This window comes from Carcharodon carcharias, chromosome 3 (genome assembly GCF_017639515.1).
Source record: "Carcharodon carcharias isolate sCarCar2 chromosome 3, sCarCar2.pri, whole genome shotgun sequence".
Taxonomy (NCBI): Eukaryota; Metazoa; Chordata; class Chondrichthyes; order Lamniformes; family Lamnidae; genus Carcharodon; species Carcharodon carcharias.
Window position 1 is genome coordinate 226,950,666 of NC_054469.1, and position 27,377 is coordinate 226,978,042.

At 43.4% G+C, this 27,377-nt stretch overlaps 1 protein-coding gene across 3 annotated transcripts in view; it reads right to left on the reverse strand.

The window, feature by feature from the left end:
- ulk4 (unc-51 like kinase 4) overlaps window positions 1–27,377 on the reverse strand; it is a 425,974-nt gene that overhangs the window by 52,793 nt on the left and 345,804 nt on the right. For 2 of the 3 annotated variants that reach the window (XM_041184964.1, XM_041184966.1), the window contains exons 34-35: window positions 15,035–15,133; window positions 13,069–13,254 (exon numbers count right to left, since the gene is read on the reverse strand). In XM_041184964.1, coding sequence (XP_041040898.1) covers window positions 13,069–13,254; window positions 15,035–15,133 — 285 coding nt within the window. Of the gene's footprint in view, window positions 1–9,487; window positions 9,600–13,068; window positions 13,255–15,034; window positions 15,134–27,377 lie in introns of those variants that run through there. The other variant, XM_041184965.1, reaches the window with a different exon arrangement.

The following is a 27,377-nucleotide window of genomic DNA, read 5'->3' on the forward strand; positions in this document are numbered from 1 at the left end:
TCCAGATTAAATTATCACCAGTAAGGGCCAGCTCAAAAAATCCCCCTCTCCCTCACATCTCAACAATCCTGATGATCCAGAATTCCAGAAATTCCTTTATCTCACCTTTTTAAACTGCACAGTTGGCTCTGGTAAAACTACTTTTACCACAGAGAGCTTTACTTCTGCTCCCCATCACTTCCTGTAGAAGAGTGAAGATCTCATCTCAATGGGTTATTATTTGAGTTTCTCTCCCCAGCTTGAGATCACATGGGCACTTCTTAGAACTGAGGTGTTTGCCAGGTTTTCTAGTTATACATTCCTTTCCAGAATTCTCTGTTTTACTTGAGGTCAAGATATATTTTAAAACCTAACCTTGCAAAATTCAGTGTTCATTACTTTTTGGAAAATCCTGAGGATGTGAAAGATGGCTTTTATTTTTTTTTGACAAATACATTAAGTAAGATTAGAATTAAGGTGTAAAATTTGCTAATACTAGTAATCACTTTCCAATTATAAAGGCTGAACTTGATGGACAAAAGTCTACTGTTGCAGCTTTAAGTCAATGTTTGTGCAATTTCTTTTCTTCCCTGTTTCTCCCATTGGAAGCTAGTTGCCACTGAACACACTCTTTTATCCAGGACAACAGGACAGTTCAATCCAACCATCAGGGATGCTCTCTTATCAGTCAGCGGAGAATGTGATTAAAGTATCCAATTAAGGCAACCAAATTACAAGTTAGGGCAGGATGAGAATGGCCATTTGACCATTCTAACTCATTCATCCAAAAAGGAACCTACCTTCCCTTCCATCATGTTACTTAAGTAATTTCAAGGTTCTTGCTTTCATTAATCGACCCAAATGTCTATTCCACATATTAATGGTTCTTTGTGTGAAAGTCTGCAGTTTGGTAATGTCAACCTTTGCTCTCTTTTTCTCCTGTCACAGTTTTACGTGATGAGTATTCAGGATTTATGCTTTATTATCTCATATGAAATATACTTTAATCATCTCTTTTTGAGTTTATGATTTTCCAGTTTTTCCTCATAACTCAGTCCACTGACAATAGGAAACAGTCTTGTGGCTGTGCTCTGCACATGCTTCAGAGCTTGAATTACTGTTCTTTTAGGTAGGGGAGTTATTTAGAAGCTCATGTTCTCTAGATATACTAGTAAATGTAATGCTTAAATTGTCTAATCACCTGCCTAGCGTCCCAATGAATGAACTGGTACAGTTTGAACCAAAGTTGAAATTGATTTAATTGTATAAGCCTCCAACACAGAGAGAAAGAGACAGATAGAATGAAGAAGGTAATATTCTGGATACTATTTTGTCTGCTGGAGTTTCACAAATACCAATTAGACAGAAGTAGTATGATTTTATTTTCAATTACCTTTTGAATAAAACCATTTTTAAAAGTTTATTCATGTCCTGGATGTGGGCATCACTGGCAAGGCTAACATTTATTATCCATCACTCATTGCCCTTGAGAAGGTGCTGGTGAGGTGAGCCACCCTCTTGAACTATTGTAGCAGTTAGTTACAACTGCGTGGTTCACCAAGCCATTTCAGAGGATAATCAAGAATCAACCATATTACTATAGGTCTGCCATCACATATAGACCAGGCCATGTAAGACTTCTTTCCATAAAGGACATGAGTGAACCAGTTGCTTTCTTACAACAATCAGGTCAGTTGATAGTTACCATTCCTAATACAAGTTTCTTTTCCCCCCAATTGATTTAATTAATCAGATACAAATGTTTAATGCACTCTTCATGTGTTTTAGACAGGCAACATCATGCTAAAAATATACATGCTCACACAGGAGTAAAAGCACTGCTCACAGGAATTTAGTACAGGCACTTTAAGTGTTCATACATGAACTTCACAGGGAGTTCTTTCCTGTATAACTTTTTAAAAACAGGAAATGTTTTCATTAAAATGTGTGTAAAGACAAGAAGCATTCAAAAGACATTATTATGCAGAATGGGTTTTTGATAGTTTCACAATACAACCATTATCTATCTGCTAAAGGTCATCATAGTAAGGTGTATGGCTCAGACTGTGTGCAGTTTGCTTCAATTAAGCGTAAATATTTAATGAGATCCAGTTAAGCAGTATTATAACTTTAGTCTAGTGCATTTCTGAAAACTTGCTTTACTGTAAATGTTTTAGTACTGTATTAAAAATGTATTATCGCTTTCATAGAATATTAACTGTACATTTTAGATATTTTAAATTGCATAGCATCAAAAGTTCTCCTGCAAGGGCACAGACATAAGAAATTATTTTAATCTTTGACATTTGCTTGCAAATTTTCTGCATTTTACCACCTAAATACTATGCAAATTCTTGATTGTTATGCAGTGAAATCACTGCTGTGGCAATGTATATATTTTATAAATTGGATTATTAATAAGAAAAGGAAACTTACATTAACCCTTTTAGTGCTCCAATAAATTACTCTAATCCTAAAACTATATTATATATAACAGAAGCTGCAGTCTCATGCTAAACTTCGTAAATTAATTGAGGCCCACACATTTCCTTTACTTGTGAGAAAATGATGCTTTAGTTGTACAGAGCTCTATGTCAAGACCCCATCTGGAGCACTACTATCAGTTTGGAAACTGAGCCTCAGGAAGGATGCATTAGCCTTTGAGGGAATACCAGGGCTTAAAGGATTTAATAATGAGGACAAGCTACATAAACATGAGTTTAGAACGTTGAGGGGTGATCTAATTGAGGTCTTTGTAGATACAATGAAACTATTTCTTCTGAAATCCAGAACCAGCTAGGCATTTAGAAGTGAAATCAGGAAGCATTTTTACAAAAAAAACGGTAGTGGAAATCTGGCACACGCTCTTCTCAAAGGCTTTAGATGCTGAGTTAATTGAAATTATCAAGTCTGACATCAACAGATCCTTGCTAGCTAAGGGTATCGTGGGATATAGAAAAAAGATTGGTAAATGGCAGTGAGGTGCAGAGTAGCTGTGATTTAATTGAACTGGGCGTCTGAACAGCCTACTGCTGTTCTGATGTTCTCATTTGTTAAATCCTTTATGTGGGCATCGCTGGCAAGGGCAGCATTTGTTGCCCATCCCCAATTCCCCTTGAACTGAGTGGCTTGCAAGGCCATTGCAGAGGGCAGTTAAGGGTCAGCCACATTGAGTCACATGTAGGCCAGACAAGGTAAGGACAAATTTCCTTCCCATAAAGGACATTATTAGTGAACCAGAAGGATTTTTACATCAACCATTAATAGTTTGACCAGCTTTCAATTAATTAATTTAATTTGTTGCTGTGGTGGGATTTGAACCCAAGTCCCCAGGGCATTAGCCTGGGCCCTCTAAATTACTATTCCAGTGACATTACCAGTACTCCACCACCTCCCCACTTCATGTACTTTTCACCCCTCCTGATGGTATTGCCTGCTTGCTGAGGTGCGATTCCATGGGCATTGGATGCCATTGTTCCCCTTTCTATGGAGCCATTACTCATGAGTGAATGGGCTATTGATCGTGGTGTGCAAGACAGGTAAGTCTGTTCTCTGTGGACATCCAAAATTTTCCAATCAGGTTGCCAGACAGTGATCAAGGGTGAGAACACTGACTGAGCTTTCCTTCCCCAACCTAAGGAGCTTAGGTCAGTTGTAACACTCCTGTTCTGCTTAATGTTAACTAATGCAGCTTGTGGAGGATCAAACTTAAGTTCTTCTCCATTGTAGTAATTATAGTTTTGGGAAATGCTGGACTGTAGCTTTAAGAATAATCCTGTGCTATAAGATCATATGATCTGTGTAAACCAATGTGTTAGCAATGCAGGGAACCTCCAGAAGAGAGTTGTTCTTTAGTTGTGGAGTTTGATGAACACGTGTAGTTGCTCCTGCTGCCTTGTAAATAAAGTCATGTGTTTCCACTAAGAAAAGTTGTCTAAAGATCAACTCTATAACATCCGCCTGTTGGGGGTTCAGTTACTCACTGGGCCACTGGAAATTATGCCTCCCTCATCTTTAAAATGATCAATGATTGTCTACCCAGCCAGTTGTCTGAGACAGGACATCCTATTTTGAAATATACAATAATGAATACTGAAAATGTGCCTATGCTGCAATTCCTTTGGAGCCTCAGACAGCGTTAATTAGATAATACTTTGCAATTATTTCAGAGCTCAACAGTGTGCTGGCTTAGGGTTGCATAGCAACACAGTGGGTAAAGAAATCTTGAGATTAGGTACCATGTTCTACTCTAGGCACTCAGACACAAAGTCCAGAAAATCTAATGTATCTATTTGATTCATAGGGTGAAAAGCAACTCTTGATCAAAGGTTTATTGTATTGTAACATCTTCCCAGAATTGTGACAATTTACTGCTCCCATGCATCCTTTAACAGTTTGTTCTTGTTGAATATATGTACAGAGTCTTTTGCAAATATTTCCTCACCTATTTCCTTCAACACAATTCTTTGCTGGACTAAAACCTATCTGTACTCTCCCTACACTACTGTAAAAAGAATCCCTTCCAATTCCTCCATAAATGCCCTCTTAAACTCTCAACTTTCCATCCCCACTAGACATAGAATTACGACCTGCACTATGCCCCCTGGTATAGCAGTCCCCTCCATGCATAAATCTACAGCATACAGCTGAGAGTACATGGCCAGATTTGGCTTAATCACCTCACTGCTCAATGCCTGTTGCCAAATTTTCCTACTAGTCCAGAATTATCTTTGACAACAACAGCAACCCAAACTCTGCTGCAAGCCATCACTCTGCCCTCCACCCTGACCTCTGATACTAAACGTGATGAGCTAATGAACTTCTTTGAATTCAAAAATAAAACACAAGACATCATTCTAGGAAAGATTTTTTTTTTAACTTTCCATGGGAGGCCAAGAGGAACAGGCTCCTGCGGATCCCACAAGTAAAGTTAAGGCTCCCTCCCCTCCACTTCTGTACTGCGGGGCTGTCTGGAACCCATGGCCACCACACTTAGCCCAGTGCCTGCAAGCGGACAACAACCACCCAAAATCCCACAGGCTGGCAATGACCTTTGCACAGGAAGTCGGCTGACTGCATGTTAATAAGGCCAAGCAGTTAAACTCGTCGCGACCTCATTCTGATGCAGGCAGGCTGGCAGGAACACTCATTTCCCGTTGGAAATCCTCAGACAATTAAAATCACCCTCACCTTTTGTCTGTCTTCTTTAAACGTATTGGCTCTCAATTATCCACTTTAAATTGCGCCTACCAACTGGCTGCCCCTTTAAGTTGCCTATGTTGTCTAAAACTCTTTTATAGTCCCTGCTGTTTGCCAAATCTGCATTTGTGCTGTTAGAAAACTTTGAGATTGTATTTCTATTGTCTAAGTATAGAAATTATTTATACATATATATAAAAGCAATGAACTGTCGATGCTGGAAATCCAAAACAAAAACAGAAACAGAAATACCTGGAAAAACTCAGCAGGTCTGGCAGCGTCGGCGGAGAAGAACACAGTTGACGTTTTGAGTCCTCATGACGCTTCAACAGAACTAAGTAAAAATAGGAAAGGGGTGAAATATAAGCTGGTTTAAGGGGGGGTGGAAGGTGGGGCGGGGGGCGTTGTTGGGACAAGAAGCCAGTAATAGGTGGAGATAACCAAAAGATGTCACAGACAAAAGGAAAAAGAAGTGTTGAAGGTGGTGATATTATCTAAAGGAATGTGCTAATTAAGAGTAGAAAGCAGGACAAACAAGGTACAGATAGACCTAGTGGGGGTGGGGTGGGGGAAGGAATACTGAAAAGGCTAAAAGGTAGAGATAAAACAATGGGTGGAAATACATTTAAAAATAATGGAAATAGGTGGGAAAAGAAAAATCTATATAAATTTTTGGAAAAAACAAAAAGGAGGGGGAAGAAACGGAAAGGGGGTGGGGATGGAGGAGGGAGTTCATGATCTAAAATTGTTGAACTCAATATTCAGTCTGAAAGGCTGTAAAGTGCCTAGTTGGAAGATGAGGTGCTGTTCTTCCAGTTTGTGTTGAGCTTCACTGGAACAATGCAGCAAGCCAAGGACAGACATGTGGGCATGAGAGCAGGGTGGAGTGTTGAAATGGCAAGCGACAGGGAGTTCTGGGATATGCTTGCGGACAGACCGCAGGTGTTCTGCAAAGTGGTCACCCAGTCTGCTTTTGGTCTCTCCAATATAGAGGAAACCGCATTGGGAGCAACGAATGCAGTAGACTAAGTTGAGGGAAGTGCAAGTGAAATGCTGCTTCACTTGAAAGGAGTGTTTGGGTCTTTGGACGGTGAGGAGAGAGGAAGTGAAGGGGCTGGTGTTGCAACTTCTGCGATTGCATGGGAAGAGACCGTGGGAGAGGGTTGAGGAGTAGGGGGTGATGGAGGAGTGGACCAGGGTGTCACGGAGGGAACGATCCCTACGGAATACCGCCGGGGGGTGTGAAGGGAAGATGCGTTTGGTGGTGGCATCATGCTGGAGTTGTCGGAAATGGTGGAGGATGATGCTTTGAATGCGGAGGCTGGTGGGGTGATAAGTGAGGACAAGGGGGACCCTATCATGTTTCTGGGAGGGAGGAGAAGGCGTGAGAGCGGATGCGCGGGAGATGGGCCGGACACGGTTGAGGGCCCTGTCAACCACCGTGGGTGGAAAACCTCGGTTAAGGAAGAAGGAGGACATGTCAGAGGAACTGTTTTTGAAAGTGGCATCATCAGAACAGATGCGACGGAGGCGAAGGAACTGAGAGAATGGGATGGAGTCCTTACAGGAAGCGGGGTGTGAGGAGCTGTAGTCGAGGTAGCTGTGGGAATCAGTAGGCTTGTAATGGATATTGGTGGACAGTCTATCACCAGAAATTGAGACAGCGAGGTCAAGGAAGGAAAGGGAAGTGTCAGAGATGGACTATGTGAAAATGATGGAGGGGTGGAGATTGGAAGCAAAATTAATAAATTTTTCCAGGTCCCGATGAGAGCATGAAGCAGCACCGAAGTAATCATCGATGTACCGGAGAAAGAGTTGTGGGAGGGGGTCGGAGTAGGACTGGAACAAGGAATATTCCACATACCCCATAAAGAGACAGGCATAGCTGGGGTCTATGCGGGTACCCATAGCCACACCTTTTATGTGGAGGAAATGAGAGGAGTTAAAGGAGAAATTGTTCAGTGTGAGAACAAGTTCAGCCAGACGGAGGAGAGTAGTGGTGGATGGGGATTGTTCGGGCCTCTGTTCGAGGAAGAAGCTAAGGGCCCTCAGACCATCCTGGTGGGGGATGGAGGTGTAGAGGGATTGGACGTCCATGGTGAAGAGGAGGCGGTTGGGGCCAGGGAACTGGAAATTGTTGATGTGATGTAAGGTGTAAGAGGAATCACGGATGTTGGTGGGAAGGGACTGGACAAGGGGAGAGAGAAGGGAGTCAATTATTTATTGTCATGCCCAATACAAGCATGAAGATATTACAAGCTTTAAAGCTATATTTTTAAAAGTAGACACCAAAAGCTGTTTAAGATGACTGTAGCATGTCATGTGTTTTGCAGTATCCACAAGATCTTAAATATCAGAAATAGGAGCAAGAGTAGACCAAATAGCCCACTGAGCCTGCTCCGCCATTTAATTTGATCATGGCTTATCCTGGACTTCAATTCCACTTCCCTGCCCATTCCCCATATCCCTTGATTTCCTGAGAAACCAGAAATCTGTTTACCCCAGACTTAAATGTATTCAATGATGGAGCATCCACAGTTCTTTCGGGCAGAGAATTCCAAAGATTCACAACACTTTGAGTGAAGTAATTTCCCCTCAGTCCTAAATGATCAGCCGCTTATTCTGAGTCTGTGCCCTCGCATTTCAGATTCCTTTACCAGCGGAAACAATCTCTCAGCTCCAGACAGTACTGAAACCCAAGCAAATACCTGATTAAAATATGGACAGTCACAGACACTTGTGAAATTCACACATCTCTTTTGTTAAGGATGGACCTGCAACAGAAGGGACCAAGGACATCAGAGACATCGAAATTCAATGGGTGCTATTCGACTATGAAATGGTTTAATTGACCTTTCATTGTATTGTAATGGCTCCCCCTCCTAAACACAAAGACTTTGGCTGTCTAAAACTCTCAGGGTGTGAAAAGTCACAACACAGGATGTTTATCAGTCTATCACACCCGTTTATTTGGAAAAGAACTTGTAACACCTGGGTAAGGCAGCCATGTTTGTTACCTGCTTTTAAACTATAATGGCAAGACAGATACCATCAGAAACACCAACAAAACCATCAAAACAACTGCAACTATGCAACTAAGGTAACATAAAGCTATACCCTGAAAGTGAGAGAAGGGAACTTGTTCTAACTTCAAGTTTACCTGAGAACTGACTTCCTGGCAATTCAACCACAGGAAGCCTCGTGGTTTACTGAGAATCTTCTGCTTTTACAAGACCTCCATTCCAGTTAACGCATCAATTTATCCAAGAAACTACAGGCCGACTATGAAAGAGACTAAAATAATTCCAGATTGTAATCGTATTTTTTTTTCTTCATCTGTATCTAATCTTTGTGTGCGTAAACTGTTTGCGAGACGTCACATTTAAACCTCTGGGGCAAATTTGATAATAATCTTTTTTATTTTTGAATTCACAAAGGCTTGCTGTTGGAAATAATTTAAATTGGGACAAATCACTCTGAGGGTAAGAAAACATATTGTTCAGTAGGTCATTAAAATTGCATCAGGGTCCTGCGTACACCACTGGACCCCAATTTGCTGAGATTAAATGAAGCTCCTAATGCTGTGGAATGTCGACAATTGGTCCTCCAGTAGAACTTCGCTTTTGCTTAACTTTGATCTGAACTTTCTGCCCCACAACCACTCAAGATTTCATTCTGCCACCTCTATAGTATCATCAGCTTTCATCTCATTTATCCCTCAGAGATACTGAAGCATTCAACCACAGTCATCGTTACCTTGAAGATTGGGACATCTGCTTGTCAGTCTCCCTGCTTTCAACATTCGTAAGCTTTGACTAATATAGAAATGCATGGTCCGTGCCCGTTTCCTCACAAAGTTACGCATGCGCATCAATCTTGTTCTTACCAACTTCTATTAGCTTCCCAGCGAATTCCTTGATGGTTTCCCTCCATGTTTTTTGGGTGATCATCTACATAAGCACTCTGCCACATCCTCTGCTCATTTTACTTTGTGTTATTACTTATTGTCCACTCCCACTACTCAACCAAAGGGAGTTAATCAATGAGCCACAGCTTTGTCAGGCCTATCTCCCAAAACTGCTGCACCTTCTCCCTTTCCTCCTGGATTCTTAGAAGATCTCAAACTTCGACCATGTCTTTCATTTTCCCCGTAAATTAGTCATTTGTAACTTTTTCCTCGTCTGGTTTATTGCCCAATTTTACCCTCATTGTTAATGTTCTGAAATCTTTGTGCTATGTAAGAGCACTATACAAGAGTAGCTATGCAAAGGTACTTACTGGGAGTACAATGGTCCTAACTCTTGTAACAGTGGTTTTACAACTTCTCTCTCAGCAGTTCAACAGCTGTCCCCATACGTGCAGATTTGTGTCCCCTATAGTTCAAAAGTTGCACTCTGTTTTTATAATCTGGCCTTGCAGAGCTGTAATATAATACTTCCATAATTTACACACAGGATTCAAAATAGTATTGTACAATGCTAGCCAATTCTCTATAAGTAGCAGATATTGTTATACATTCTAGAGATGTACAAACTTCTTTACTGATGAATAAACAGCAGAGTCGGTGGAAGAATATGAGACACCTTAGGTGAGCCTTCAGCCTTGCTCACCTTGACTCACATGATGTAATACTATGTGTTCTTGCAATGGTTATTAGATGATTTTATGTGCAATTTACACAATCAATAATCATTACGATAGAGTGAGCTAGATTAAATTATGTTCTTTGATACTATTTACTGGTTAGCAGTTTTGGAATAGCCATGTAGATGTATAAATTTGTAAAACTGTCACATAAACAAAATGAGGAATATAATATGAAATTTTGGGAAAGGCTGACAAGTAAAAACATGGAAATCTATATGTATGTCAGTATATGAGAATATATGTCAGTATATGTGGTTGTACGTCAGTATATGAGAATATATGTCAGTATATGTGGGTGTACGTCAGTATATGTGGGTGTACGACAGTATATGTGGGTGTACGTCAGTATATGTGGGTGTACGTCAGTATATGTGGGTGTACGTCAGTATATGTGGGTGTACGTCAGTATATGTGGGTGTACGTCAGTATATGTGGGTGTATTTCAGTATATGTGGGTGTATGTCAGTATATAAGGATGTATGTCAGTATATGTGGATGTGTGTCATTATATGTGGATGTATGTCAGTATATGTGGATGTGTGTCATTATATGTGGATGTATGTCAGTATATGTAGGTGTATGTCAGTATATGTGGGTGTATGTCAGTATATGTGGGCGTACGTCAGTATATAAGGATGTATGGCAGTATATGTGGATGTATGTCAGTATATGTGGATGTATGTCAGTATATGTGGATGTATGTTGGTATATGTGGGTGTATGTTAGTAGACCATTCCCATTGCTGAAGCCTGTTTGTTTACTTATGTAGTTTCATGAATAGTTCATTCAGGTTTTGCAGCCCCTCCAAATTTTGCTGCTGTGGTGACTGCCTAGTTTGCCTAGTAGTTGCATTGGCCCTGATAAATAGTAATATCAAGAGCAAACAACAAATGCTAAATCTATATTACACGTTTCTATTACCCTTAGGAAGAATGGACTTTTAATTTAAGTTAAAGTGGTTATTCAGATTGTGTGGCAAATTTTATTCATATTCACTCCAGGTCAAGCCTTAAAACCCATTCTTAAAACTTCATCATCGACAGTTTATGAGAAAATCCCCCTCGCTGGCTCAAAGTTCCTGCTTTTAATGTTGTAGGTGGCAGAACCACCTCTGAGAACTAAGAGAAGCTAGATTATACAAAAACAAATCAAATAATCCAATTAAAAAGAGCAAGCAAAATAAAATGCTTAATATCAACTGTGAGACATGAGGACTTTGGATGACTGCATCAAAGATGCATGTTTTTAGAATGAAACAAATCAGTTCTTTAGATCTGTTAATTAAATCAACGGAACAATCTAATCTCAAAGCAAAGACATAACATGAACATTAAAGCCAAGGAAGCATTCAAAACTCTTGTCATAAATAGTCTTTCTCACATGATTTGTGCCCACAGTAAGTTCAGAGTGCGGGAGAAAATTAATGGCTGTTTCATCAACTCTCCTCTCAGTTGTGAATTTGCATCTTTGTGGCTTTGTGCTTTCTTTAGTTTTTCATGCTGACAATGAGCACCATTTTACTTTTGCTCTGATATTTTCTCTTCTCTCTTGAAGGTCCATGCTGGGAAATTGCAATGAGGGGATTGACAATCCTCTCTTTTCTGTCTGGAGTAGCAATTTATCCTTAAGATGAAGCAGTAAGTGTTGCCAATCTATACAATAATTGGGGTGGGGTGGGGGAGTGATCCTAAGCATGATGTTAACACACACAAACTTTCTAACTAAGAAAAAGTGAAGAAGTTATAAATCTGTTTGTTAAAAATTTTCCAAAGTTTTCTAGATTCAAGAATTATGCCTTTGAATTGGAAACTTGCAAACAGCACTACATTATTTAGGAAGGGAAGGAAGGAGAAACCAGTGAACTACAGATCCGTCAGTTTAATTTCATTTGTGAGGAAGTCGGTGGAATGTATCATCAGAGAGGGCCATAACCTCCGAGCTCCCCAGCGTCGGATTTGTGGGGTGCCCCAAAGATGCGCTGGGGAAACCCTGTCGTCGGTTCCCAGCTAAGGGTTTGCATGGAAATTGCCCAGAAGTGCACACTTCCTCTGGACAATTGCCCTGCTCTGGGAACCTACCAAAAATAAGATTTAAAATGCAAACTTCAGATAGTTCAGCCAGGGCTACACCAATAGTTACTCAGAAAAAGTTAGAAGAATTAAAACCTCTTCTAACTTCTGGGTAACTATTGTAAAGAGCCAGAACGACCCCATAGGACTCTCCCCCACACACCGACACCCCCACCCCAGCTACAGGACTGGCGAACGGAAGTGTCAGCGTAATTTTCAAGGGTAGGTAAGTATGTATTTATTTCTTCTAATTCCTGTGGGCCATCTCTTTCTGATGCTGGTTGGAAGTTACAGCCCAATGACTCAGCACCTTGACAAATATTTGCTAAGCAAAGAGTGCCAACATGGATTTGTGAAGGGTAGGTCATGTCTGACTAATCTAGTTAAATTGTTTGAGATCACTGTCATGGTGGATAGGGGAGTGTCTATTGATGCTGTCCACAAGAGCTTCTGGAAGGCATTTAATAAGGTTCCACACGAGGCAACATGAACAAAATTGGAAGCACATGGAATTGGGGCAACCTCGTGATGTGAGTTGGCAACTGGTTGCTAGGCAAGAAAGAAAGTGCGGTGAGAAAGGCACAGTTTCTTGATAGGTGAGATGTTTTAAGTAGTGTTTTCCAGAGCCCTGAACTGGGGCCTCAGCTCTTCATCAGATATGTTAATGACTTGCATGAAGGCAGAGAGAGCTGCATATCCAAGTTGGGGTCATTGTAAGTTGTATAATGCTCAAAGTTCTTCCCCATCCCACAAAATTATTGCACAGTGATCCTGTCCCAAATTTCAGGATTGGGGCCATTTAAATATCAATGGTGGTGCCCCATGTGTGTTTAAAGGTACCAACCTCACACTGCACTTGGGAACTGAGGAACCCTATGACTCTGGTTAGGCTGAAGAAAGAGGTACCAATGGCTTTATTTTTTCTTGGAGGGGCTCTCTGATTTTACCTATTGAGTCCTTCACAAGGCCCCGGTCAGGAGAGAGCTAAACAGGGAGAGCCCACGACCTCAGTTTCTTTATTTGTCCAGCATAAACTTTATCTCTTTGCTCATAGCGTTACTCAGATTGGCTAAATAAAGGCCAATAATATGTTTAAACAAACAGGAAACCAGAAATGTCAATGTGCCATCTTCTCTGTTAACTGCATATCTAGTTATTCAAAACCTTTACTTACCAGCCTTTTGATGACTCTAAGTAGAAGTTTCTGCTGTTTTGGATCCTTTCTACATTTCAGTGCTTCTGCGAAAGAGTCCATACTTTCTGGGGATAGGCTGTCTTGGTTTTCACCACCATACAGCTGAACCATGAATGATAGAGAATGCAATGAACTCTCATACACATCTGGATCATCACTGGAGAGCTAGAGATTAATAGGCAGTGGTTATAAAAATATGTAAGTTACATGTACAACGTATCTTGAATCTTAAGTCTTGTATTCATCAATTTCTTCCAAATCAAAGAATCCTGTTTCAAAATTCATCAACCAGCTGCTCTCAAAATACACATACAAATTAGGTCACTTGAAAGCTCCCCCCCACCCCCCCCACCACCCCCCACCACCACCGGTGCTGCTGCCAAAACTTCACATCTCTCTGCAACTTAATACCAAATAGTACTGCTTCTGTAATGGATTCCATTAGCAGATTGAATACCCATGAAATGTATAGGCACACATGTGAAAAGCTTAAACATATGAAGGAAGGTGAATGTGCTTCACATGATACAGGGCAGGGTTGCCAAAGCAGACTCCCTACCCACCTTGTTAGCCACAGTTATTTAAAAAAATTCTCATCCATAGTTTTACAACATTCACTATTACAATCATAGCACCTGGTTAGAAAATTTGGGCATTATTCAGAATGCTACTGAACCACACAATCCAGAACCTTTTTTTAATTTGTGCATGAGATGTGTGCATTGCTGTTTTCTTGTCCATCCCTAACTACCCGAGAGAAGGTGGTGGTGAGTGCCTTCTTGAACCATTGCAACCTCAAGTTAATTGCTGATCTGTGCTGAAATCAAAGCGGTGACCAGGTATTGTAATTTGCTTCAGCACCTCCAGAGCTAGGGATTGATGGTGGGGGAGGGGAGGGGGTGGTGGGAGGGGAGAGGTGGAAATCAGCCAATTGATTTTATGCTTCAGCACTTGGATGTAAAGCATTGTGCAGGCGAAGTGTAGATAGGAAAACTGGACAGAGAGTGGTGCGTGTCATGGAGACAGTCTGCATGATTTATCACCTATTAATTAAAATGGCACATGAATGCTACACCCAATGATCCTATTTGCCTACTAACCAATATGCTACTCTATGCCCAAGCAGTGAAGAGAAAAATTCCCCCTCCTTTCTTGACCTTGTTAAGACTCAAATGGAGAATGACCATTTAGTTAAGGTACAAGAGTACTGCTCACATTGTAGAGCAATGCTTGACTGCGAGTCTGTCTGCAGGAGACAAGGACAGAAAAAGAGAAGCTGGAAAGAAACTGTTGTGTACTGATATTTAGATTAAAAACATATTTATCAGTTTCAAAATGTGCCAAGAAAAACTATTTATATTGACAAGTTGAATACCTCATGATTACCCTGTTCAAGGTAAGGAAAATGATCGGATCAGACCCTGTTCCAACTTGATTTATAACTTAGATAAATTATATGTATAAGTAAATATAAAAATATAATTGTGGCATCGGCGACACAGAAGTCTAGATGATGGACTGAGGCAATCAGGCTGATAATGGGAATTCTAGACCATGTCATTTGGTTTCTTGTTGCTTGGATACAGTGAGGGCTGCTAGGAGTGTAACCAAAACTGTGTTGGAATACTCTTTCGAAGCATCTTGCAGTGTCAACCCTGTACTGTATTTTTTCCCAACAGTCTTTGGACCAGTACAGGCACTTGGAAGTTTCGAATCAATATTGAGCTTACCTCTAGCATTAAATTTGATTTTAATTGAATAGTTTTGAGAAACAATCTTTTAATATCATTTAAAACTGCTTTTACTAAACCAATTTATCTGACCTGAAAGTATTCTACCAATAAATATTCCTGTTCATTCTACCTGTGAAAAAGTTCAAAACAGCATCACAGTGAATGAGCAAACCCCAACATTCCCTCAATCCCGAAATGAAGTGAATTCTTACCAGTTGAATAAGCAGGCTAATTAAGTCTGTCAGGGGTTTATTGATAAGCAGAAGTTCCTCAGCAGCCTGAGTGTCCCCTCCTGTGCCTGATTTCTGAGCCTTAATGAGAAAACAGAAATGAAAAGGAATCTTGCAGTGTGTGCTCTTTTGAGATACAAATGAGTCCCAGCAGGTGGTGAAAAATGTCAGCAGAAGATAGCGAGAAACGCACTTCGTAGTATTTTCTGTTTGGGCAAAATGTTTCAATCCATAATTAGCTAACTGTTAATTTATGGTCCTTCACTGACATTTGTATTGTAACATAATCACGCTTATGGCATTTCCCCAGACATTCAAATTTTACAAACAGAAATTGGTTAACTGTTTGATAACTGGAGCAAGGTTTGAGTCCAGTACACACTAGTTCATAAGAAGGCAATTAAACAAAGATTCTGTAAGTAGTACTGCAAATTTTAGGGCAGAGAAAATTAAAATCAAATTATAAACAAACTGCACCAATATATGAGGAGTTTTCAGCTATCTCAACATACCAGATTTTGGACAGAATCGTCCCAGATTTGCACAAAGTGCAGTAGTGGCGGGTAAAAGGACATTTCACCCGCCAGCCACAATGGCAGGTTTTTGCGCCACATCGTACCATTCCCAGCACATCCCGCCTCATTAATAATTCATTCCCGGGAAACACGCCGGGTCGCTGGCAGGGCGGCCTCTGATTCGCTCAGTAGTCCAGGCGCCATATTTAAAGGGCGCCCCTGCACAGAGCTAGCGCTCTCTAAGGCATCAGAAGCTGCTGCAAAGTCATGGCTGCCAAAGGGAGGAAACATGTTGCCCCCAAATTTAGCGACGCCTCCATCAGGTGTCTACTGGACGCCCACCGTGAAGTTCTCTACTCCAGCTCTGGGTGAAGTCCAGCAAGCAAGGTCACCAATCCAACATGGAGGCAGTGGCAGCGGTGGTCAGAGGCAACATCCTGCAAAAGAGGACAGCCACCTAGGTGGATGAATGATCTCCTCTGTTCTGCCAGCGTAAGTCACTCTTCTCATCAGTCTAAACTCACACACTCACAAACCTAACACACATTCACAGGGATCTCACTCACCGCCAGTTCAAGTTCAACTGTCATTCACATTCTCACACACACACCTTCATTGTCCTCATCCCATCCATGGGACCACTCACCACCCATGCATGCCAGGCATAATCATCATCTAGCTTGGCAGGCATCCTGCTTATGCTTGCTATCCGTATTCATGCAGGACAAACCGGCACACAACAAAAGGGAGAGGCTGGTGGAGGAATGCCCAACATCAAGGTCCTCACGGACTTTGAAAATAGAGTCATCCAGCTGGCTCACAACAATCTGGACCATTCCTTTGCTGATGATGAGGTTGGCAGTGCTCAACCAAGTGAGGTTCCAGCAGTGCAACATCCATCAGACACCCATGTTGTGAGTGAGTTCCCCTGTTCCGCAGTATTCTGCCATGCACTAATTATCTCTCGTTGCTTTCGCAGGCACATCTGGGAAGCAGCTCAGGGGGTGCACCAGCCACTCAAGCCCTGAAGACACCTCAGAAGAAGAATCTGATGATACCCTAACTGAAGACCCGTCATAGTGCTCACTCCCACCCTCCACCAGCGCAGAGACACACATCTTAGTGGGACCTAGTTCTAGAGTAGTTTCGGGGTCACAACCTGGTGAGCACATCGCACTGGCTGATCCACAGCAAGAGGCAGCAGGGATTTCCCAGGTTTCGGGCACTCGAAGGACTGCTGGAGGCCAGAAATCTGCTGAATCCGAGTCAGATGACCAGTCTCTGGACTCGGTCATGCCTCAGTTCCTGGAGCTGCAAAAGCAAGCTCGGGAGAATCAGGAAGGGATGGCTGCTGCACTCCTCAGATTGCAAGACAAGATGGAGGGGTCTGTCCGCCTTCAGTCTGAGGTGATAGTGCTGGACGATCTATGGACACTGCATGCCATCACCATCCTCCTGGAATCCAGTGACTATTAGGGCCTCTGCTGTGTCTCCATGACATGAACCTGAGCACTGAGGGTATGTGCGCTGCCTTCAGTCCCACAGGAGTCAAATGTTCACAGATGCAAGGTGAGGATGTCAGGACAGATCTCACTGCATCTTGTTATCATCCTCCACAAATCTTGCAGCTGTGAGGGCCTCCTGAGCTCACCTGCATCATCTGGCCTGTGCGATGGCCTCATCACCAGTATCTTTAACTTCGAGGACCTCACCACTGTCATCTCCTTCGATGTCCTCCTCATTGGAGAAGACGTGCAGCTCCTCCATCTCCTCCTCAGCCAGGTCCTTGCCCCTTTGCAGCGCCAGGTTGTGGAACGTGCAACAATTGACGATAATGCGCGGCACCCTGTGGGGACTGGATTGCAGTGCTCCGTCAGACCTGTCGAGGCACCGGAACCTCATTTTCAAAATGCCTATAGTTTGCTCCACCAAAGTCCATTCGCGGCATGAGCCTCGTTGTACCGTCACTCTGCTGCAGTCTGAGGCCACCGCATGGGCATTATCAGCCACATCCTCTGTGGGTGGCCCTTGTCCCCGAGGAGCTAATCCTGTAGCCTCAATGGAATCTGGATGTAGGAATCATGGACATTCCCTGGGAATCGTGCGCAGACCTGTAGGATGTGTTTGTGGTGGTTGTACACCAGCTGAACATTCAGCGAGTGGAAGCCCTTGCGGTTGACGTAGTTGACTGCTTGTTGCCGTGGAGATCTAAGCACCACATGTGTGCAGTCGATGGCACCCTGCACCTGTGGAAAACCCGAGATCTGCACAAATCCCAGCGCTATTGCTTCCTGGCTTTCCTGATCCCGGGCAAAATGTATAAACTTCTGTGTCTTTGCAAAGATGGTGTCTGTGACCTCCTGGATACACTTGTGCATGGAGGCTTGCGAAATCCTGCACAGGTTACCTGTGGAGTCCTGGAAGGAGCCACTGGCATAAAAATTGAGCAATGCGGTCACTTTCACGGCCAATGGCAGTGGACCTTCTCCATGTCTCCGTGGCGCTAAATCCTGCAGCAGGTGGCAAATGTGACTGACCAGTTCCCTTGGCATGTGTAGTCTTCGGTGACACTGGCTCTCAGTCATCTGCAGGGATGACATGTGTCGTCTATAGACCCTGGGTCTAGCGAGGCACCTACAAGTGATGGCTCTCTGTGGATCTTCAACTGCGTGCACAGTAGGCCCTGCCACCCCTTCACCTTGAGGGAGGCGCTCCCCGCTTTGCCGAGCCAGAAGCCACAGCCGCTATCTTCTTCTTCTTCTCTGGTCTCTCTAAGCCATGAGGCATACCGTTAAATCACCAGGCTCCACGCCTCTAATGTTCTTCTCCTGCAGGATCAAATAGAGAGACTTATGGGTTAGCATGGGTGTACAAGAACCACTCCTGGTTAAGTCTGAAGACCCCTTCATGCATGCAGGAGTGTGCTGGTCATCACTTGAATGGCCAGTGTATAGTGCACTTCATGGCTGTCTGAAACCCCACCCACCTCCACTTGACCAATTGGCGGCAGCTTCGGCCACTGGACTGCACGCTGTGCCCTCAGCTCAGGCACAGGCATACTCCTAACCCACACTGCGAGGTTGTGCTGTTAGCTTGAACCATAATGAATACTGGTCCACATCTTAATAAAGATTTTGCAAGGGGCTCTGAGCACCATGGCCACCAGTAAAAATTAAAAAAACCCCTAGCGTCAGATGGGCTCAGCAGCATAAGCGGACAATATGGCAAGAAGGCCAAAAATTGGTTTCACAACATCATGAAACCAGTTGTGATCGTCTGCTCAGCCCATTGATGGCGAATTGCGTGTTCCACCATCTGATGTTGGGAACCTCATTGCAATACACCTGCATATCATTATAAGGTTAGCCCGCCGGACTTATGCTCGCCCCCCCCCCTCCTGCTGGATCATCCACCCACATCAGCGTATTTGTACTCCGAAGTGTTTCACAACAGCATATAAAAGGCGTGTACTTGGCGGGCTGCACTTTGAGGGGGACTTGGAGGTGGGTGCACAGTAACGCTGTGGAGCACTCACAAGAGACACATGCTGGAATTCAAGGTTGTGGTGCATAGGGGGCTGGGGGGGCAAAGGCTGCTCTGCAGTTGAAGGCAGCGCACAAGCATGTGCAGGGTTGGTGGGATAGGTGGGGAAGCATTAGGGACACCTTGTATAAAGTGACCATTCCTCTGCAGCTGAGACAGTTCAGATGCAGCCACATTGGTATGACTGGAGTTGGGCCTCTAGCTTATCTACCCACCCAAGCAACATAGCGGCATGAAAGTGCTGCCAAGTGATCCAGAGCTTTTCACCCCTCAGGCACAGACTGCAAACTAAAGAGTGTTTCAGTGGATGGCAGAACAGTTGGATGACTGAGCACGTTGTACAATCTCCTTGCTAAAGCTGGCTGTGGAGCTGTCACTGGTGGAGGTGCTCACAGCCCCTTGTAATGTCATCATCCCGGTTTGGACCAGTCACCCCCATGGTTCAAGCTAACAGTGCAGCCTTGCAGCATGGGTTAGAGAATGCCTGCGCCTGAGCTGAGAGCACAACATGCAGTCCAATGGCCAAATGATCAGATGGAGTGGGATAGAGGAAAGTGGGGTTTTGGACAGCCATGCAGCGCACTAATCTCTGACCATCCAAGTGGCGGCCAGCACTCTCCTGAAGTGTTAAGGAACCTTCAGACTTAACCTAGACAGGCTCTTAGTACATCCATGCTAACCCACACATCTCTCTCTTTCATCCTGCAGGAGGAATACATCAGGATCATGGAGCCTGCTGAACTAGATGTATGATTCGTGCTTATACAGAGAGCGAAGGTAACAGAGAAGAGAGCTACTGAGGCGCCTGGCTGCACAGATGGAGGAAAAGTACCCTCTGGAAGAAGGGGCAGCTGGGGCTCCCGCACACGCTGCCGAAGAGCCACATCAACCCGTCTCTGATCGGCACCTAAATAGACCCAGGGTCTATAGACACCGCCTGTCATTCCTGCAGATGACCGCAAACCAGTGTTGCTGAAGACTGCACATGTCCAGGGAACTGGTCAGTCATATCTGCCAGCTACTGCAGGTTCTGGCGCCATGTGGACATGGGGGGCACTCATTGCCAGTGCCCGTGAAAGTGACAGTGGCGCTCAATTTCTACACCAATGGCTCCTTTCAGGGCTTCACAGGAGACCTCTGTGGGATATCACAAGTTTCCACACACAAATGCATCCATGAGATCATGGACGCCATCTTCGCTAGGGCACAAAATGTTGTGCAATTTTCCCGGGATCAGGAGAGTTAGGATGCAAGAGCGAATGGATTTGCCCAGGTCTCAGGTTTCCCACAGATGCAGGGTGCCATCGGCTGCACTCATGTGGCACTCAGATCTCCATCACAACATGCGGTCAACTATGTCAACCGCAAGGGATTCATTCGCTGAATGTGCAGTTGGTGAGTGACCGCCACAAATGCATCCTGCAGGACTGCGCACAGTTCCCAGGCAGTGTGCATGACCCCTACATTTTCAGTTGGTCACTGATCCCTAACGTCTTCCAGGGTCCAAAGGGGCTGCAGGGATGGCTCCTCGGGGACAAGGGCTACCCGCAGAGGACGTGGCTGATGACACCCATGCGGCAGCCTCAGGCTGCAGCAGAGCGAAGGTATAATGAGGCTCATGCTGCAACTCACAGCTTGATGGAGCAGACCATCGGGATGCTGAAAATGAGGTTCCAGTGCCTGGACTGGTCTGGTGGAGCCCTGCAATACAGTCCACAGTGGGTGTTATGCAACGTCGTCATCTGCTGCGCCCTTTACAACCTGATGCTGCAATGGGGAGAGGAGCTGGCTGAGGAGGAGATGCAGGATTTGGAGGTCACCTCCGATGAGGATGTCAATGGTGATGAGAGTGAGGAGGTCCTCGAAGGCAACGATGATAGGGATGAGGCCCTTGCACTGGCCAGATGAGGCAGGTGTGCTCGGGATACCCACATAAATGCTAGATTTGTGGAGGATGATGATGACATGCAGTGAGGAGACATATTAAGGTCCTCACATTGCATCTATGAATGTTTGACTCCAGTCTGGGTTATAGCAGCACACATACCATCTGTGATAATGCTCCTGTCATGGAAGTGCAGTGGAGACTCTAATAATCACCCCATTGCAGGAGGATGATGATTACATGCAGTGAGGACACTCCATAGATCTTCACATAGGAGTCAGACATTCTCAGAGGCCGTCTGATGACAGCTCACTTGATCAGGGTCATATCATAGAGACACAGCATGAAACTTTAAAAGCATCTGATCCTTTGTCTGCCTTCAGCACCTGAGCCCTTCAGGAGCACAGCATCACTGGTCACAGATGCTGAAGAGTTGGGGGCCAGCCCACCTTAAAGGTGCTGAGAGCGCCTGAGAGAGAATGATGGAGCTCTGTGCCACCTGTCCCTTGAACTGGCAGTGAGTCAGGGCTCTGTGGATGTGTGATGGGTTTCTGAGTGTGTGAGTTGAGAGCAATGAGAAGAGTGACCTACCCTGGCGGAACAGAGGAGATCATTCGTCCTCTTGCAGCACTGGGTGGCCGTCCTCTTTTGCAGAGCGTTGGCACTGACCACCACTGCCACCGCCTCCCAAGCTGGATTAGTGAGGTTGCTGCCCAACCTGCAGCCAGAGCAGGGGTAGAGGACATCACGGTGAGCCTCCACTGCATCGAAAAGATGCTTGAGGTACGCGTCAGTGAACCTGAGGTCTGCAGTCTTTTTGCCCTTCAGGGCCATGTCTTCTTTGCAGTAGTCTGGAAGCACTGAAAGGTGTGCGCTCGACTGGATTTTACATATGGTACCCTGCGTGATGAAGCAGCAAATGAGAGCCTGCCCACCATGGAAACAGCCTGTTTCCTGGGAATACATAATTAATGCAGTGGATTTGGGATGATACGGTGTGAAAATCCACCATTGTTGCTGGCGGGTAAAAGTGCTACCGCACTTAGTGCAAATCTGAAATGATTCCACCTGTGCTGTGGATAAAGGGGAACAGGTGGATGTACTGCACTTAGATTTCCAGAAGGCATTTGATAAGATACCACATCAAAGGTTATTGTGGAAAATAGAAGTTCATGGTGTAGGGGGTAACATACTGGCATAGATAGAAGATTGGCTAACTAACAGGGAACAGAGTGTAGGCATAAATTTGTCATTTTCTAGTTGGCAAGATGTAACGAGTGGCGTGCCACAGGGTCAGTCCTGGGGCTTCAACTTTTTACAATGTACATAAATGACTTGGATGAAGGGATCCACTGCATGGTTGCTAAATTTGCTGATGATACAAAAACAGGTAGGAAAATAACTTGTGAAGAGGACATAAGGAGGCTACAAAGGGATATAGATAGGTTAAGTGATTGGGCAAAGATCTGGCAAATAGAGCATAACGTGGGAAAATGTGAATTTATCCACTTTGGCAGGAAGAATAAAACAGAAGCATATTATCTAAATGGTAAGAGGTTGCAGAGCTCTGAGATAGAGGGATGTGGGTGTCCTAGTGCATAAATCACAAAAGATTACTATGCAGGTACAGCAAGTAATTAGGAAAGTTAATAGAATGTTACTGTTTATTATGAGGGGAATTGAATACAAAAGTAGAGGTTTAAGCTTCAGTTATACAGGGTATTGCTGCGACCACATCTGGAGTACTGTGTACAGTATTGGTCTTCTTATTTAAGGAAGGATGTAAATGCTTTTGAAGCAGTTCAGAGAAAGTTTACTGGACTAATACCTAGAATGGGAGGGTTGTCTTATGAAGAAAGGTTGTACAGACTAGGCTTGGTTCCTATGGAGCTTTGAAGAGTAAGAGGTGACTGAAACATTTAAGATCCTAACGGTTCTTGAGAGGGTGAATGTGGAAAGAGTATTACGGGAGAATCTAGAACCAAGGGTCATTGTTTAAAAATAAGGGGTTGCCCAGTTAGGACAGAGATGAGGGTCTTTGGAACTGTCTTCCTTAAAAGGCGGTGAAAGCAGACTCTTTGAGTATTGTTAAGGCAGAGCTCGATTGATTCTTGATAAACAAGGGGGTGAAAGGGTGCCAGGGATAGGTTGGAATGTGCGGTTGAGGTTACAATTACATCAGCCATGATCGTATTGAATGGCGGAGCAGCCTCCAGGGGCCAAGCGGCCTACTCCTGCTAATTCATATGTTCAAATGCCCAGTTAATGTCAAGTACCTGTATGTCTCCTGTGTTAATTTTATATCAGTAAGCAAGGGACTAGGTTAGATGTCAGGGGGTGTTTACCTTTGCAAGGGATCATTGACTTTTGGATCAAGTTATTGGCAACTTGTTCAGTGAGCGTGGATTCGCTGCAGCTGTCAAAAGGGAGCTGAAAAGTTCCTGGCTGAGGTTGACATCACAGTGTGCAAAAGGTAGGTGAGGTATTGAACGATGTGTCTAATGTTCATTGCAGTTCTCTGGAACTTATTTTAATTACCATTGAAGTGGGGGGCGGGGGGGCAGAGGGGAGGCAGCAGTCGGATGGCGATTTCCCAATTTCTTTCCCCTACATTGGCCTAGGGTTTTTCTCTGTTTCTTTGGTGTCTCCCATGGCTGCTGGGTGGAGGGGAGTAGTGGGGTTTGTGATGTTCAGTCGCACCATGACTGTATGGGGTGGGCTCAACGGACCAGCTGGTCTTTTCCTTTCCGTCATGCGTATAGATTTATCTGTTTGTGCTCTGGTCAGTTTTGGTCCCACAGTACATAGACAGGGCAACAAAGCCACAGATAGTGTTCAGCTTGGATTCACTAGGATGGCACCGAAGATGAGAAACTATTGTCATAAGAACAGATTTGTGCTACTGGGACTATTTTCACTCAAACTGAGAAGGCTTTGAGGCTTTTAAAATTACATGAAGTGTTTTAATTGAGTGAAGTTTATTTCCACTGGTTGGGGAATCAATGATGGGCAGTGGGGGTGGGGAGGAGCAGTTGTCAATTTAGAATGATTTAAGAGAATGAGAACAGAGGTTAGGTGAAATATCTTGAAACAAAGGGTCATGAGGACTCGAAACGTCAACTCTTTTCTTCTCCGCTGATGCTGCCAGACCTGCTGAGTTTTTCCAGGTAATTCTGTTTTTGTTTTGGATTTCCAGCATCCGCAGTTTTTTTGTTTTGAAACAAAGGGTTCTTGGTATAATTTGCCATACAGAGTAGTAGGAGAACAGACCAATGTAGCTTTTAAGGAAAAATTGGATTAATATTTGAAACAGGAGGTGATCCAGGACAACGAAAAGAGAAAAAAGCAAAGGGATTTGTTTTGACCTTCTCGAGTGAAGAGAAGGCACAATCACGATGGCTCCTATTATCCTATAAACTTCTTTGATTCTTGGTCCCGAATACTTCCCTAATGTGCAATCACCATGTGTGTGCATCGCAATCTTGGATTATACTGAACACATGTTAAGAATTTGGCTCTTCTGAGCAGCGGCTTTATGGTTGTAGTGCCTTTCACCATTTTCAAGAAACAATGCAGCTTCTAATGATGGCAGCATTTTTGTGGAATTGCGACGCCAAATACATTTGTCACAAAGGAATTTTCTTTGTTCTTCTTGCTCTTAAGCACACAGGGAAGCAACCATCCTCACATGTGAAAAGATGAGGGAAGGTGGATTTTTTCAGGCAGTTGTGATGCACGCAAACATTAATTAAAAGTTACTTAAAGACAACTTAAGTCCTATGGTGTCAACTTCAAAAGTAGTTGGGTGGCATAAATACTCCCACTATGTCCATTGTAAGATATGTATTTAGGGATAATAACTCACACACACTGCCATAAAAATAGCGTTAGGCCCCCAGGTGGTATTTGCGTGTCTCCTGTAAATATTCACTTGTTCTGTCTGCACACCTGCATGAGCCACAGGCCAAATAAGACAGCTGTAGTATTAACAAAACAGACAATGGCACATGACTTGTGCATTCCAACAACTTATTCCACAAGAAAAATTGGGCTCACATAATTTGTTGAATTTTAATTAAGTACTTCTTTGATACCTACATTTTAATATTGCAGAACTGTTTGCAACATGGGACAAGAGAATTAAATGAGCCCTTGGTTAATGATCCTTTCTGTAAAAAAAAACAGTGGCATTAAAGTGAAGCCCATCAGTTGGGCCGGAGGTAGTACTTTTTTAAACTTATTAAATGCAGGTGAAGGTACCCTTAGTTTAATAAGTGGTGAGGAAATCTAGCAGCATTGTGCAACTTAAAAAGTTAAGCCTGCTTCACTTGTAAGAATGGACCATACCATGGACTGATACATGCTCCCTAGCTTCTCTATCCCTCTTGCTGGTAATTCCTCAAGCCTACTGTGCAAAGAAACAATGGTCTTAAACAAGTGCCTTTGCTTTAACTAAGATCCTGCCTTGATGGATGTCAGTATTTGCCCAGCTATGTTACAGGCAACCAGTGCACCAGCTGAAACATATATTCTCAGTTAAATCATTCTTCGTTTGGCTGAGATATTAAACTAAGCCCCTGTCTGCCAGCTCAGGTGAGCATGAGAAATCCTATGACACTGTTTGAAGAAGACCAAGAAATTCTGTCAGTAACAAAAACAGAAAATGCTGGAAAAACTCAACAGGTCTAGCAGCATCTGTGCAGCGAGAAACAGAGTTTTGAGTCCATATGACCCTTCTTCTGTCGGTATCTTGGCCAACAATGCTACCTCAACCAGCTCCACCATGAAAAAACGGTTATCTGGTAAATCTTGCTGAAAAAAGACATATGCTGTCGAAGTTTTTTTTGTCAGGGACCTGTCGTCTACAAGCAAAAGGAACATATGCAGGCATTGCATCTTTCTTGAATTGCATTCTCCATGACTCTGCCTCGACCAATCAGAGTTGACTTGCCAACCAATCAGCACCTTTTCTCATGCAGTATAAACTGTTGCTCCCTTTGAAATTTGGCCTGATGAGTGCAAGACGAAAAGCTTCGACAACATGTCTCTTTTTTCAGCAATACTCAAGTTCTGTACTACAAAGTGACTGTCTTGTGAATCATGGATCTGGTAACTGTGGGAGCTTGCTGTGTGCATTTAGCTTTTGAGATTGTTTACTTAACAACAGGGGCTATGACTGCACTTCATAAAGTAACCCATTGGCTGGAATTGTACTGTGATAGTGTGTCTCTTTGGTCATCTAAGGCAGAGTGCTCAAGAGTTATAGAACATGGGATTGTGCTATGTGACACTACCCACAGCAATTTCATTACCTCACTGTTGTCACTTGAGAGGATTTGCTTTTCCATAAAATGGGGGGGGGGGGGGGAAATAAATCAGCAAAATTAATATGGACCTGTCAGCAGCCAACTCAAGAACGGCAGAATCAGAAAGGACAGAAAACTGATGCAAGCCCTTGAGAAGAGGGAGAAGGTAATATAAAAAAACAATAGATTATCACTCAAACTATAGAACAGGTATTATAATAAATATGTAACAAGAATGTGCTGAATTAACAAACACAAACTTACTCCTAAGAGTGTGAAGGCCTTAGAGAGAGTTCAGAAAAGATTTATGAGAATTATTTTAGGGATGTGGAACTTCTGTCACATAGATAGATTGGAGAAGCTGAGATTGTTCTCCTTAGAGTGGAGAAGGTTGAGAGGAGATTTAACAGAGGCGCCCAAAATCATGAACAGTCTAGACACAGTAGATAGTAGAAACTGGTCCCAATGACGAAAGGATCTAGAACCAGAGGACACCAATTTAAGGTGATTGATAAAACAACCAAAAGAGACATGAGGAAAAACCATTTCAAATATAATTTTTTTCTAAAAGAATGGAACAGAAATATTGCTCTTCAATCTCCTGAAGGGTTCCTACCATAAATTCAGTGGGAGAATAGAGGAAATAATATAATGTAAATAGCCGATTTCAACCATTTTACAGTAGTTATTATGAGTGATATTGGAACAATCCCCATGGAAATTCAGAGAAATTAAATAGTTGCATTCGTAGAATTCACTTGTAACCTGTACTTTTATTAGTTCAATTTCTAATGATTGCTATTCTGAAGGGAGGAAAAGGACGAGTATTATGACTCCATCACACCTCCTCTGCTCCTGGATGCAACTTTCTGCTTGAAGCCAACATTTGCAATTGGAATACGACTGTGTCACTTTTCACAGCTGGAAAGTTACTGCCCGAGGAATGTGTGACAGTATGGCATTCTCAGATAATGACAATAATATGCCCTTAAAGGCTGCATTATTACTGGGTACACATCTTCCCACCCCACCCCTCTCCCCCCCACACTGTTTTGTGTTCTGGCACCGATTTGCGG